At 46.0% G+C, this 15,858-nt stretch overlaps 1 protein-coding gene across 13 annotated transcripts in view; it reads right to left on the reverse strand.

The window, feature by feature from the left end:
• The window catches only part of PTPN3 (protein tyrosine phosphatase non-receptor type 3), a 118,862-nt gene that overhangs the window by 86,326 nt on the left and 16,678 nt on the right, over positions 1–15,858 (reverse strand). Inside the window, exon 1 of one of the 13 annotated variants that reach the window (XM_044940408.2) lies at positions 11,089–11,652. The exons of the other annotated variants lie outside the window; for them this stretch is intronic. Coding sequence (XP_044796343.2) covers positions 11,089–11,107 — 19 coding nt within the window. The 5' untranslated portion in view covers positions 11,108–11,652. Of the gene's footprint in view, positions 1–11,088; positions 11,653–15,858 lie in introns of those variants that run through there. 13 annotated transcript variants of the gene reach the window in all.

Raw genomic sequence — 15,858 nt, forward strand, 5'->3', positions numbered from 1 at the left:
GACATCCGGTTTTCTCTAATGAACAGTAATCTTTTGATGTCCCAACTACTTGGTCACTGCTAAAACAAAACAAAACAAAACCCTACATATCCTGGCTCTTCCCTTAGCTCTTCAGAGGGTCTTCAGACCCTCAGAGCTATCCGAGAGGCTGCCTCTCAGGCATGAAGTCCTCAGAAAGTCTGCCAAATAAAACGCATTTCTCAACTTTTAGGTTGTGCTTTTTTTTCTCCAGTTGACATCCTGCATGCTATCGGCTTGTAAAATATTATAAATCATAATTCCCACAGCAAACCCAGGTTAAATCTCAGTCTCTGAGCATAACTGGGCCCACACAAACAAAAGCAATGTTAAGCTTCTAATGCCATCAGATGCTGACTGCAGAGTCTGGATTCCGCAGGACAAACACAAATGCACTATTTCAAACACAGATACCCTAGTGTTCCCTGTAGTTGCAGATGTGATACACCTTTCAGCTGCTCTACCAACTCAATGAGCCTGGAAGCAGGAGTCCATTGCCCTGAGCACGTGGGACACCAGAGCCTTGGTGGTCAGAGTCGGGGGACAGGCCTTCTCTCACCTGCCCTGGAGCCTGAGACGGAAGTGATGCCGTGTGCTTTGTCTCCTGCGGGTCTACATGCTGATCTGGGGAACGTCTGTTCTTTTCACAAGCCAAGGAATCATGGACAGGACAAAGGAAGAGGAATCTTCTCCACTAAGTTAGAAAGCAACCCAACTCCATTTGGATCATTTTAAAAGGAGTGTTAAAGTTATGTCACACCCTTGTTTTTAAGAATAAGAACTACATCCCTAACTCAAAGAGTTTCAGTTAGGAAAAAAAGGTAGCGGTGCTGATTTGTAAGGCAATGGCACCCCACTCCAGTCCTCTTGCCTGGAAAATCCCATGGACAGAGGAGCCTGGTAGGCTGCAGTCCATGGGGTCGCTAAGAGTCGGACACGACTGAGCGACTTCACTTTCACTTTTCACTTTCACGCATTGGAGAAGGAAATGGTAACCCACTCCAGTGCTCTTGCCTGGAGAATCCCAGGGACATGGGAGCCTGGTGAGCTTCCGGCTATGGGGTCGCACAGAGTCGGACACGACTGAAGCGATTTAGCAGCAGCAATTTGAGAGTAAACCACACAGACAACCACGGCTGGCTCCCTACATAATTGGCCGGATGTCCCCAAGCTTGACCTAGGCCAATGCCACCCCCTAGTGGCCAGCAGAGGAATACACTTCACCTCTGAGCATGACTCGCCTCCCACTTCCTCAAGGGAAACATGGACAGTTAGGCTCCTTTCTGGTTTACCATCCATGGCTCAGTTCGTTGTAAAAGTCTCCTGGAATATACAAGGTCTTCTCTGTCACCCAAGTCTCTCCCTTTCCCTCCTGAACTCAGGGGAGCTCCCTTCCCTTTTTTTTTCCTTTTAGACTATTTACAAGCCTCGACAGATGTCTGATAGGCAGAAGAGGGACCTCTCTAGACGGAAAGGTAATAAACATTCATACACAATCAGCCATGCTAGACGGATGACTCAAATTGTGTGCTTCTCAAATATCAGTATTTGATGTATTTAAGATAAATGTTTTGTTTCAGTGCTAATACCAATACTGCTTCTTCCTTTTCACAGTAAACACAGAAGCTGGGCTGCATTACCAGTTCACCCCGTAATGGAGCTTCTAGTTCCAATCTGTTCTTAGCCTGCGCCTCAGCATTCCTTAGGCTCCTCTGCAGTAAGTGGGGTATCCTAAAGAGAAAATTTACAAAATCTGTATGGGGATTTATCACTTATCAAGCACTAGATTCAGATCAAGCAAGAGTGTATACTTCAGTTGCTTAAAAAAAAAAACAAAACAGTGATTAAAAGGAGACTCTTTAAGCAGAGACTTAAATAAAACAAGTGTACTTAAGAGTCATCTGGGCAGCTTGCTAAAACACAGATCCCTGGGTACAATCCATAGAAATTCTGGTTTTGCAAGGACGTCAGAAACTGCTTTTTAAAACTTGCACTTTTTTTTTGAACTTTCAGAAAAGTTAGGCCTTCCCTGGTGGCTCAGTGGTCAAGAATCCACCTGCCAATGCAGGAGACCTGGGTTCAATCCCTGGGTGGGAAATATCCCCTGGAGAAGGAAATGGCAATCCACTCCAGTATTCTTGCCCAGGAAATCCCATGGACAGAGGAGCCTGGTGGGTTAGAGTCCATGGGGTCACAAAAGAGTCAGATGACTTAGTGACTAAACAACAATAGAAAAGTTGCAAGAAAAATAGAACTCCTGTATTCCCCACTGGCCTGGATTCAACTTAACATTTTGCAGGACTTCCCTGGTGGTCCAATGGTTGAGTTTGCCTTGCAATGCAAGGGTTGGAGGTTCAATTCCTGACTGGGGAACCAAAATGCCACAATGCCACAGAGCAACCTAAGATCGTGCACAACTAGAGAGTTTGTGCACTGCAACAAAAGATCCCGCACGATGCAACAAAGATGCTGAGTGCCCCTGACTCAGCCAAATGAGCATCTTTCAAAAACTTAACATTACTTGGACAGAAAGCAGCAAAATTCTGTAAAGAAAATATCCCTCAATTAAAAAAAAAAAAAAAACCATTGTATAAGCCACAGACTGGTTCCAAATAGGAAAAGGAGTACGTCAAGGCTGTATATTGTCACCCTGCTTATTTAACTTATATGCAGAGGACATCATGAGAAATGCTGGACTGGAAGAAACACAAGCTGGAATCAAGATTGCCGGGAGAAATATCAATAACCTCATATACGCAGATGACACCACCCTTATGGCAGAAAGTGAAGAGGAACTAAAGAGCCTCTTGATGAAGGTGAAAGAGGAGAGTGAAAAAGTTGGCTTAAAACTCAACATTCAGAAAACAAAGATCATGGCATCCGGTCCCATCACTTCATGGGAAATAGATGGGGAAACAGTGGAAACAGTGTCAGACTTTATTTTTTTGGGCTCCAAAATCACTGCGGATGCTGACTGCAGCCATGAAATTAAAAGACGCTTACTGCTTGGAAGGAAAGTTATGACCAACCTAGATAGCATATTCAAAAGCAGAGACATTACTTTGCCAACAAAGGTCCATCTAGTCAAGGCTATGGTTTTTCCTGTGGTCATGTATGGATGTGAGAGTTGGACTGTGAAGAAGGCTGAGCGCCGAAGAATTGATGCTTTTGAACTGTGGTGTTGGAGAAGACTCTTGAGAGTCCCTTGGACTGCAAGGAGATCCAACCAGTCCATTGTGAAGGAGATCAGCCCTGGGATTTCTTTGGAAGGAATGATGCTAAAGCTGAAACTCCAGTACTTTGGCCACCTCATGTGAAGAGTTGACTCCTTGGAAAAGACTCTGATGCTGGGAGGGATTGGGGGCAAGAGGAGAAGGGGACGACAGAGGATGAGATGGCTGGATGGCATCACGGACTCGATGGACATGAGTCTGAGTGAACTCCGGGAGTTGGTGATGGACAGGGAGGCCTGGTGTGCTGCGATTCATGGGGTCGCAAAGAGTTGGACACGACTGAGCGACTCAACTGAACTGAACTGATGGGGGATGGCCAGCTCTCACATCTCCAAGGTGTATCATCTGCTGCCTGCTTAATAAACCCCGCCTGCTTGAATTATAAAAGCAACATTTTACCATGTACTCTTTCACACTCTCCCCTGCACATACACATACCCCTCATTCTCCTTATTAATAATGAACGCTTGGAAGCTATAGATATCATGTCTCTTTACCTCTATAGTTCAGTAAATATCTTCCAAGGACAAGGGTACTTCATAACCACCATAATCATACTAAGGAAATTTAACATCAATAAAGTATTTATAGTCCATACCAAAATTTGGCAAATTGTTCTGGTGATACCCCTTTCTTTCCTCCTTATCCAGGGATGCTCCTAACCAGGACTTTGCCTTGCTTTAGCTGTCAGGCAGAAGTTGCATTTGTAATAAGTGTCCCAAGGGCACACTGATGCAGGGGGCCTGAGCACCAAGGCCATGCAGAACTCTCAGCCAGGTATCACCTTTCAGTTCTGACCAACTGTGCCCACAGTCAGGGCTTGGTTAGGTCAGCACTCCCTCCGTGTCCGTTTTCCTGTCTGTATTGCCAGTAGCTTCCTAGAACCAGAAGGGGTTTCTACAGCTCAGCTGCGCCCTCACTCAGTCTGGAGGCACTTCCTAAGGCGGTGCTGAAGTAACCGACTCTCCAGTCTGCATGTTGGTCCTGGATTCAGTGCTGTGGTCATAAGAGAGGAAGAGAGCAACGGACAACAAAGTTCAGAAAGGACTCTATCATGTGATCGTCTGTCCTCTTGACTTATTCAAATTAGTTCATATCTTTCACAGACAACAATTCTTAGCAATCATAATATCCAAGTTATATATATACAACAGACCATAGTGCCTTGTGTTATTCACTCTCTCAGAAATGGGGGACACTCAACTCTCGCTGTCAAATAATGATCCTACGTGTATCTCTTTTCTTAAGACAATGATAGTTGACTGTCATGGTATGATTCATTCAGTTCAGTTCACTTCAGTCGCTCAGTCGTGTCCGACTCTTTGTGACCCCATGAATCACAGCACACCAGGCCTCCCTGTCCATCACCAACTCCCGGAGTTCACTCAGACTCACGTCCATTGAGTCCATGATGCCATCCAGCCATCTCATCCTCTGTCGTCCCCTTCTCCTCTTGCCCCCAATCCCTCCCAGCATCAGAGTCTTTTCCAAGGAGTCAACTCTTCGCATGAGGTGGCCAAAGTACTGGAGTTTCAGCTTTAGCATCATTCCTTCCAAAGAAATCCCAGGGCTGATCTCCTTCAGCATGGACTGGTTGGATCTCCTTGCAGTCCAAGGGACTCTCAAGAGTCTTCTCCAACACCACAGTTCAAAAGCATCAATTCTTCGGCGCTCAGCCTTCTTCACAGTCCAACTCTCACATCCATACATGACCACAGGAAAAACCATAGCCTTGACTAGATGGACCTTTGTTGGCAAAGTAATGTCTCTGCTTTTGAATATGCTATCTAGGTTGGTCATAACTTTCCTTCCAAGCAGTAAGCGTCTTTTAATTTCATGGCTGCAGTCACCATCTGCAGTGATTTTGGAGCCCAGAAAAATAAAGTCTGACACTGTTTCCACTGTTTCCCCATCTATTTCCCATGAAGTGATGGGACCGGATGCCATGATCTTTGTTTTCTGAATGTTGAGCTTTAAGCCAACTTTTTCACTCTCCTCTTTCACTTTCATCAAGAGGCTTTTGAGTTCCTCTTCCCTTTCCGCCATAAGGGTCGTGTCATCTGCATATCTGAGGTTATTGATATTTCTCCCGGCAATCTTGATTCCAGCTTGTGTTTCTTCCAGTCCAGCGTTTCTCATGATGTACTCTGCATATAAGTTAAATAAGCAGGGTGACAATATACAGCCTTGACGTACTCCTTTTCCTATTTGGAACCAGTCTGTTGTTCCATGTCCAGTTCTAACTGTTGCTTCCTGACCTGCATACAGATTTCTCAAGAGGCAGATCAGGTGGTCTGGTATTCCCATCTCTTTCAGAATTTTCCACAGTTTATTGTGATTCACACAGTCAAAGGCTTGGGCATAGTCAATAAAGCAGAAATAGATGTTTTTCTGGAACTCTCTTGCTTTTTCCACGATCCAGCGGATGTTGGCAATTTGATCTCTGGTTCCTCTGCCTTTTCTAAAACCAGCTTGAACATCAGGAAGTTCATGGTTCACGTATTGCTGAAGCCTGGCTTGGAGAATTTTGAGCATTACTTTACTAGCATGTGAGAGGAGTGCAATTGTGCGGTAGTTTGAGCATTCTTTGGCATTGCCTTTCTTTGGGATTGGAATGAAAACTGACCTTTTCCAGTCCTGTGGCCACTGCTGAGTTTTCCAAATTTGCTGGCATATTGAGTGCAGCACTTTCACAGCATCATCTTTCAGGATTTGGAATAGCTCAACTGGAATTCTATCACCTCCACTAGCTTTGTTCGTAATGATTCATTAGGCTTCACAAATGTTAATAAACTCACTCCAACTAATTAAAAACCAGTGATTTTAGTTCATTTGTGACATGCCCATATCTTGGAAATAACTATTTTACTTTATTTTAAATTATGTGCAGCTGATAACCATGTTACCATACAACTGGTACAATGCAGTTTAATATTCTCATGACTATAATTTTCATAAATTTATCAACACTACCTTCTGCCATTTTCCCCCCACTTACTTGGCTTTAATTTCCAAAGTACAATGCTGCATAATAATAAAGAGAAATATACGAACTTATTTTAAAAAATAGCTTAGAATGTAAACATAATTACTACTGAATACTAAATTACAAAAATCTACTAAGAGAGGCTTTTTCATGATGCTAATTCAATGATAAGGCCAATAAACTATTTTGTCCTGGGCCTACATACCAAACAAATTTTAAATAACATCTTTAAAGCTTTAAGCCTGCTAATGAATGCAATAATCACAGCTGACAATGGAAGTATTGGTGCCTAAGACTTATTTTTAATTTGGCTATGCATATATAAAAGTGCTTAATAAATTTTACTTAGAAAAATGCTTCCATGAATGCATTTATGAGTTTTTAACTCTGACTTCATATCATTCACCATATGGAAGAAAATGCTCACACAAGTTGCCTTAATACCACAGCTCAATACCCAAATTATCTTGCAATTGTTAGTCCTTTTTTTAGTTTATTTTTTTATTTTTATGTTTTAATTGGAGTGCAGTTGATTACAATGCTGTGTTCATTTCAGGTGTACAGCCCAGTGATTCAATTATACACACATATATATTCTTTTTCAGGTTATTTTCTTGTATAGGTTATTACAAAATATTGAGTATAGTTCCTTGTGCCATACAGTAGGTCTCTGTTGGTTTTCTATTTTTTAATACAGCAGTATGTATATGTTAATCCCAACCTCCTAATTTATCCCTCCCCATCTCCACAATTATTAATCCCAATACTCCAGAAGTACCATCTTGGGATCAACTCCTTTACTCCACAGGATCTGTAACTTGTTCAGGGAATGGAGCTCCAACCAGGAGCCCCTGGGAAGCAGGGTAGGGGTCAGATGTAGGATCAGTGGTATTTCAATGGAGACCTGTAATTAGCGCCCTTGCTCTCCTACAACTTCAAAAAGTCAAATAGTTTTCTTATTATGGAGTTGGGTTTATTTATAGGCCCGACACCATGACACTCACAAAACTAACCAAATAAAAGTTATACTTGATACCGGGAGGATAACAAGAAGTAGTTTTAAGCTGCCTGAAGGGCAAGACAAAGAATGCTGTGGGAGCTGCAGGCAGTTTCAGGGACAGAGGTAATGTTGCTATAAAGAGAAACCAACCTCTGACGTCCTGCGAGCCGGGAGTCCAGGGCTGTGATGAGAAGCCAGCTAGCACCTGAAACACACAGCTCGCTCCCTGGTGACCAGAAAACCACGTTCAACCTGTGAGGATGTTCGGTGAACCCATCACCTTCTTTTTCTCCTCTTTCTTGAAGTACCACCGAGGAAAAAACACAAATCTCGAGTGCACATGTTCCGCTGTCGAGGAGGCTGGGGCCAGTCTCCTCCTGCTCCTTCCAAACATGACGCACCCCCCAGACCCCACCACACCCCAGGGAGCACGCTCCCAAATTTTAACATCACTTTCACAGATTTTTTTAAATGAGAGTTTCTGAAGTTTAAAAACAATGTTTAGGAAGAGGTTATCATGGTGTGGTACTAAACCACACATTTGGCGGGATCCAGACATCCTAGAACCATTCTCTGTGCATGTGGAGGCTTTGTGGGTGCCACCCCAGTGAACCCAGAAACTTCAGAGGCCAGAAAGCCCGCCTTCTGGTAGAAGAAAAAAAAAAAAAAGAGAGACACTTGCCAGCCATGGAGGGACTGAAGCAAACCACGCTGGGGGAGATGACCCGTGGGACCTGCTACCAGACAAGCTGTCAACACAGCCTCCAAGCCAAACCCCTGCCTGGGACCGGGATTGGAGTTTCCCAGGCCAATCCATGTCATTTATGATTGCTTCCAGCCTTTGTTATCACTTTGGCAGGAGTTCTGGACCTTTTACTTACTTAGTATTCACTAACTGGGCACTGCTTGGTGCCAGGCCAAGGGAGTGGGATGGGTGAAGGCAGAGATGCCTGGAGTTTCACGTTCTAAGAGGCATGAAAGCTCAGGGTGCTAGAGGAACAGCGGGGAGGCTCCTGATCAGAGCCAGGGAAGCTGGAGTAGGGGGCAGGACAGGCTCACAGAGGCTCCAAGGGAAAGTCTGCAGGATAAAGGGGAATTGGCCAGGCGGAAGCAGTGGCAGTCTGGAAATTGCACACCATGTGTGCAAAGGCCAGGAGGGGAGGCACATGCACATTTTAGGAACCCCACAAAAACAGATTTATTAGTAGGAGTGTCTGAGAAATAACTGAAATCCTACAGAAATCTGAAAGAGGAGAGTAGGTTCTTAAAAAATCCAGGGTGTCACACAGAAGAGGAATCAGGACACAATTAGAGGTGGTGAGGTCAGCATCAGTGGAATCAGGCAGAGATGTGGACTGGAAACCCTATTTAACCACTTACCAGCTATGTGAACATAAAGAGATCACCCTGCCCCAGATTCAGATTCCTTATCTGCAGAAAGGGGGGAATTCTGTTTTCCTAGGTTGGTTTAAGCACTGAAGGTATATGGAAGCATATACCTTCTAACTGCCACTAGCAGGGCCTGATGAATGGAGCTTATTACTATGACCATCATGAGCCTGATTGTTTCAGATCCCAAAGGTTCAATCGTTAGAAGATGAAAACAAACAAAAAAAATGGAAGAGCTTTTGAACACTCAGGGCTGCACAAATATGGCAGGGACAGCCTTGAAAGACAGTGAGCTCCCCAGCGCTAGAGGTAATCAAGCAGAGAGGGTGGATAAGGCCCTTGGCAAGCTGCAGAGGGCAGGCCGGCACTGGAAGGGTAGGAGAGGTGAACTTCCTCCAGCTTCCAGGACCAATATTCTATGACTTCCATTTCAACAGTGCCCAAACCCAAACTAGCGCTCAAAGTAGCGCTGGTCAAAGCTGGATTTCTCATGGGAAATAATTCAAAACGGATACCTCAATCTTGGGTGGAAAAAAACTAAAATGGCCCATCAAACTATGAAACAGGACAAAATAGTATGAACAGACAAAAAGCAGTATGTAAAGCTAAAAATATAGATGATGAAATCGATCTTATACTGAGCAGTTTCTACCTAAAATTAAGCTACCCATCTCTCTTCATTCTCCCTCTGAATAGTTCCACTGGGCCCCAACGAGGCTGGAAAACAGGATGGAATAAATTTACTCTACAGGGACATGAATCAAGTTGCATAAACTTTACAAAAATACTGTGCTAATATTTGCCCTTGGGGCACAGACACGCCCTTTTGGGTGTCAGTCCATGATTTTTCTATCTTAGGCTCCAGCCCCAACCCCTTTACAGCCAGAAGCAGCAGAAGCCTTCAGAAAAGAAAACAGCTAAAGTCACTTTGAAAGGTTTGAGATGTGCTAATCGCGGCACATCCCAGCCAAGAAGCTGGAATCTCACGACTGGACCATCCCGCCAGCTCTGTTCTTGCCAAGGAGTCTGAGGCCAGCAGGAACCTGCCCAGAGAAACTCAGTCCTTGCCACCAGCAGCCTGCACCATAATTTTATCTCAAGGAAACACAGAAAAAAATACCCTCCAACTCCCCTCCCGCCACCAAAGTGTTAGTTGCTCAGTCGTGTCCGACTCTTTGTGACCCCATGGACGGTAGCCTGCCAGGCTCCTCTGTCCATGGAATTCTCCAGGCAAGAACACTGGAGTGGGTTGCCGTTTCCTTCTCCAGGGGATCTTCCCGACACAGGGATTGAACCCAGGTCTCCTGCATTGCCAGCAGATTCTTAACCAAAGCACTATCCTCTTTGTCACTTATCAGCCAAGTGACCTGGAAAGTTACTGCTTCATTTCTTTTCAGCCCGGTTTTCCAATTTCAAGCCTTCTAAGGCCCCTCTCAGCTTTAAAATCCTCTGCCTGTAAGGTTTTCATCGGAGGAGCCATCTCCGGTCATATTAGCTACAGTAACTCTGCTGGCTGCCAGCAGGTCTAGAAACCAAGATTAAAATCTAACTCCATATAGCCTATTTTGATTTTCAGGGCTTTGACTTGGTGAGATGAGGGGGCCAGAAAACTAATTAAAAGAAACCACAAAACAAACTCTTAAAAAAGAAAAAAAAAGACTTATAAAAGCATGCCAAAATGCTCATCAGAATAGTATTTAGGAATAATGAAATAAAAATAATACATCTTGTTGCTGCTGTAGCTGCATTTATGTATTTGTACTGAGACCTTCCACATGCTGGGAGCTGGGAATACAGACATGATCCATTCTTTGATTTCCAGGAGCCCTCAAGCCACTTACCAGGACACTGCTGTCTGCACCCCCACCCCGCCCCTGGTGGCCAGGGCCAACTGGAGGTTTGAAGGAATGCACCAGACTAGAGTTCCAATCTCTGTTCTGCCACGCCCAGGCTGATGGAACCTTGGACGAATTCACTCTCAAAAGTCTGTTTCCGCATCTCTAAGTAATGCGGAGGAGCAGCGATCTCGCATCTAACCCTGTGCAGACAGTTAGCCCCAGCTACCCTGAGGACTGAGCCTTTACAGCGGCCCTCTCTGCCCCCCTCCTTCTTAGTCCCTGGGCCGTTCCCACTGCCAGGCTTCCTACCCTGAGGAGCAACCAAAGGCCCTACAGGGCTTCGAGGTTTTCCAAATATATGCACGCCCGTTCCTCCTGACTCCCCTCTATCTGATGGGGCTCAGCTCTCCACATTTTACAGACTGTAGAGGAGACACTGGGAGAACCCCGCCCAAGTCGCACTTCAGCCACCAAACGGCGTGAGGGCCCCAGCCTGGTGCAGGGCACCACATACCTCCCCACTGAGATCCCTGGCCTGTGCGCTCAGAGGAAGGTGAATTACAGGTGCTTTGCCGAAGGGAAAAGGCCCCACCTCATCACAACCGACTACAGGTACGTTCTTACCCTTTGAGATCGTCTTCATCGGCACTCCCCCAGCTCACATGTTGGTAAACTTCCTCTTAGGGAGGAAATGATCCAGAAAAACCCCTTTTCCCTCTAATTAATTCTGCAACATCAGAAACCTGAGTAATGCCTGGGTATTTATTACCATCGTCCCTCTGTTCTAAAGTGACAACAGGTGTTTCAGAAGAGTTCTTTTAAAGGGACAGTACATCCAAAGTACCCTCTGATTGCGAGGATCGTGATTTTAAAGAAGCGAAAAGTGTGGAACAGGAATCTTTCAGAATTGTGGAGATGTAGCAAGGGACTTCGCCTCACTTGTATAAAAGGCGTGGGCTGGAGCGAGTGCCCAGAACGTCTAAAGGCCCTTCCAGCTCCACAGGCAGCCACACTGAGCTAATTATTAACAGCGGGAGAGCAGGGTGGGCCACCTCATTTCCTGAGGCCAGGCCCTGGGTTTGGCCCGGGCCTCTCCTACCCCGTGACTAACAGCTCTCCTTCCAGGGAGATCCTGAGAGTGTCCGGCCAATCCCTTTCCACGGCACCTGACTCCAAGGATCTCGGAAGTGGGAAGACTCAGGCCCTGATACACTGCAGCCCCCAGGAGACTGGGTTTCTCAGTGAACTTGAGCTCAACCAGACCCCTGCCAACTCACCTTTGGGGCCCACATGCTGGCCCCAAGCCACTGGACCTCATAAGGACAGCCATTGGGTGTGGGGGGATGGTGGTGGCAGAGTGGAGCCTGAGTGTGGCAGGGGCCTGGGTCTCCAGGAGGATTCAGGACAGCCTCACAGCACCCAAACCTTGAAGTTTTTTTCATCTGGCTACTTACTGGAGGTACTTGGGCAGCACAGAACCTACCTACCTCCATGCCTGTGAAAAAAAACAAGTTGACTCTGACCACTGGAAGGAGAGTGCCACTCCAACGCACTCGTGTCAAATAATACCAACAGTGCCGTCCGTTTGGGGAGGGTTGTTTTTTTTTTAAGTTGTACTTTCACGTCTATATAACCATACAGCCCACTCTTTCCCTTCATCGCATGATGAAACGTTTGTCCAGGTATTTCACTTTACTGGCATTTTTGTTATGGTTTTATAGTATTCCACCAAGTGGAACCATAACCATGGCTAGGTGCTCAGATGACTTCTAATTAGGAAGGCTCAGACTTCCAACGGAGAAGGCACTGGCACCCCACTCCAGTACTCTTGCTTGGAAAATCCTGTGGGCGGAGGAGCCTGGTAGGCTGCAGTCCATGGGGTCGCGAAGAGTCGGAGACGACTGAGTGACTTCACTTTCACTTTTCACTTTCATGCATTGGAGAAGGAAATGGAAACCCACTCCAGTGTTCTTGCCTGGAGAATCCCAGGGACAGCGGAGCCTGGTGGGTTGCCGTCTATGGGGTCCCATAGAGTCGGATACGACTGAAGCGACTTAGCAGCAGCAGTAGCAGCAGCTGACTTCCAAGGGCTTCCCTGGTGGCTCAGACAGTAAAGAATCCACCTGAAATGTGGGAGACCTGGCTTGGATCCCTGGGTTGGGAAGATCCCCTGGAGCAGGGCATGGTAACCCACTCCAGTATTCTTGCCAGAAGAATCCCCATGGACAGAGGAGCCTGGCGGGCTACAGTGCATGGGGTAGCAAAGAGTTGGACACAACAGTGACTAAGCACAGCACAACACAGCAGACTTCCAAAGGAAACCACAGGAAACCAGGTAGGGAAGAAGGAGCAGGTGACCAAACATCAAGAATCGGGGCCCAGGTGAGCCCTGCTTCAGGGGGAAAAAAAAATCCAACCACCAAAGATGCATGGCCACAAGATGACGGGAAAAGGCTAGGCCACCATCTGACCAAAAAAAAAAAAAAGAGGCAAAAAACAGATGAGCAGGTAATTAATGCTAACTGGAACAAAACCACCAGATGTTCTGTTGTTCACCAGAATTTAAAGGGGATAGAAAGGAATTTAAAGGGGATGGAAAGGCATCTCCTGACCACCTCCCATGACCCACCAGAAAATACACCTCTCATCTCATCCAGCTCCCATATCAGACGCGGGACCCAGGTTAAAGACAGCCTGAGGTCCATGCCTGAGGTCACCTGGCACAGAGCAGAACCCAGGCCCAGTGGCTCCTGATGAAGCCACACTCCTCCCAGACATCACACCGCCTGCTCTGGTGTGTGCTTAAACAGAACATGTGCATGTCAACCATTTTTAAATGCACAATTCAGAGACATTAATTACATTCACAACACTGTACAACCAACTCCACGATTTCTCTCCCAAACGTTTCCATCCCTCCAAACAGAAACTCTGTACCCATGAAGCAATAACCCCCTGCTCCTTCCCACAACCTCTGGCAACCAGCTACTTTCTATGAATTTGTGTATTCTAGATATTTCACATAAGTGGAATTATACAATATGTGTCCCTTTGTGACTGGCTTATTTCACTTAGCTAATGTGTAAAGTTCATCCATGCTGTGGCATGCATAAGAACTCCATTCCTGTTCAAGGCTGAATAATATTCCATGGTACAGAGAGACATTTTGTTTATCCATTCATTTGCTGACACTTGGCCTGGTTCCACCATGTGGCTATCATATTGTAAACAGTGCTGCAATGATATCTCTATATCAGTATCTGCTTTGGGGTGTACACCTAGGAGCGGGTCATGACTTGCTGGGTCATGCTTGGCCTTTTGAAGGGCCACTAAACTGTTTTCTACAGAGGTCGCACCATTTAACATTCCTACTGGCAATATAAGAGGGTTCCAATTTCTTCACATCCTTACCAGTACTTTTGATAACAGCCATCCTAGTAGATGTCAAGTGATATTTCACCGTGGTTTTAATTTACATTTCCCTAATGACTAATGATGGTAAGCATCTTTTCATTGTGCTTACTATTTGCAGATCTTCAGAGAAATGTCTGTTCGAGTCCTCTGCCTATTTTTAAATTGGGTTATCTTAATTTGGATTAGTTATAGGAGTTCTTCATATATTCTTACATTAAACCTTTATCAGATATGATTTGCAAATATTTTCTCCCATTCTGCAGGCTTTTTCACTTTTTTGATTATGTCTTTTAGGCACCAAAGTAATTTCAATGAAGTTCAATTTACTTTTCTTCTGTTGCTTGTGTTTTTGGTGTCGTATCCAAGTTTAACTCCAAGGTCATGAAGATTTATCCCTGTTTTTCCCTAAGAGTTCCAAGTCTTTAGCTCTTATATTTAGGGCATTAATCCATTTTGAGTCAATTTTCGCATGAGGTGAGAGGCACTCCAGTACTCTTGCCTGGAAATCCCATGGACAGAGGAGCCTGTTGGGCTGCAGTCCATGTGGTCACGAAGAGTTGGACATGACTGAGCAATTTCACTTTCACTTTTCACTTTCATGCACTGGAGAAGGAAATGGCAACCCATTCCAGTGTTCTTGCCTGGAGAATCCCAGGGATGGGGGAGCCTGGCAGGCTGCCGTCTATGGGGTAGTACAGTCGGATACGACTGAAGCGACTTAGCAGCAGCAGCAGGAGGCAGCCTGGTCTTTCTAACCAGGATCCTTCCCTACCACAATCCTCTGGCAGAAGACTACTACCCTAGACTGAAAACTTAATGAAGGCAGGGTCTTTTAAAAACCATGCTCCAGGGCCTGGTACCCAGCAGGTGCTCAAGAATTAACTGTAGGATAAATGGACAGTTGAGTGGATAAACCATGGGGAGGGGGTGGTGTGTGTCCCCTATGCCCCACCTGCTTCTCATCACTACTGTCAGACACCCACAGCTGGCTGAAAGCCTCTGGTCTGTAACAAAGTAACCTGATAGGCTAACCATATTAAGAACTAAATATGTATCAACTGCACTTTATACACTCCTATTACTTCAACTGGCTTCCTAGGTGCTCAGTGGTAAAGAATCCGCCTGCAATGCAAAAGATGCAGGTTTGATCCTTGGGTCAGGAAGATCCCCTGGAGAAGGAAATGGCAACCCACTCCATTATTCTTGCCTAGAGAATCCCATGGACAGAGAAGCCTGCCAGGCTGCAGTCCATGGGGTTGCTGAAGAGTCGGACAGTACTTAGCAACTAAACAACAACAATATTAGCTCAACCAAAACAATCCAAGATCTAACCAGCACATTTAACTAAGGACAGGGCAGAGGGTCCCAGCCTTGGAAAGCTCAATATGTCCTTAACAGTCTCCTAGCTCAAGTCCTTCATTGCACAGAGGAGGAAATCAAAGGGCCAATGGAGCCAGTGACTTCCCAAAGTCTGGGCTTTCACTCCCAGGGCTTCCCCACCAAACACAGGCCTGAGCAATCACCCGCTAGAGAACACGGCAAGGCAGCGGGTTAGCCTCCACTGCTTCCAGTGGTGGGAGTGGCCCTCTGACTCCAGAACCAGCCAGTGGAAGAGTGAACTCTCGGTCCTGGGCCACATTCTGCTGCACTGGGGCGGGTGGGGGGAGCCCTCCCTGTCCACGTCCTCCGCTCCCTCCTCCAGCCGCACTGCCCCCTCCCCTGTACCCCATTGTTCCGAGCTTGTTCCCACCGCAGGTGTTTGCAGTTGCTGTTCCGCCTGCTGGGAACTCTTCTCCCTCCAACATCCTCCACCTGGCTCCATCCCTCACTCGAAGTGTCTGATCCGTGAGGCCTTCCCAATCTCCCTTCTTCCTTGCTCACCCCGAGACATGTTAAATGTGTTCACAGCTTGCTTCCTCCCAATACCCACATCCATGCCTCCCACTAGAATGGGAGTTCCTTAAAGGCAGGGGCTTTACT

This window comes from Bubalus bubalis, chromosome 3 (assembly GCF_019923935.1).
Source record: "Bubalus bubalis isolate 160015118507 breed Murrah chromosome 3, NDDB_SH_1, whole genome shotgun sequence".
NCBI classification, from domain to species: Eukaryota; Metazoa; Chordata; class Mammalia; order Artiodactyla; family Bovidae; genus Bubalus; species Bubalus bubalis.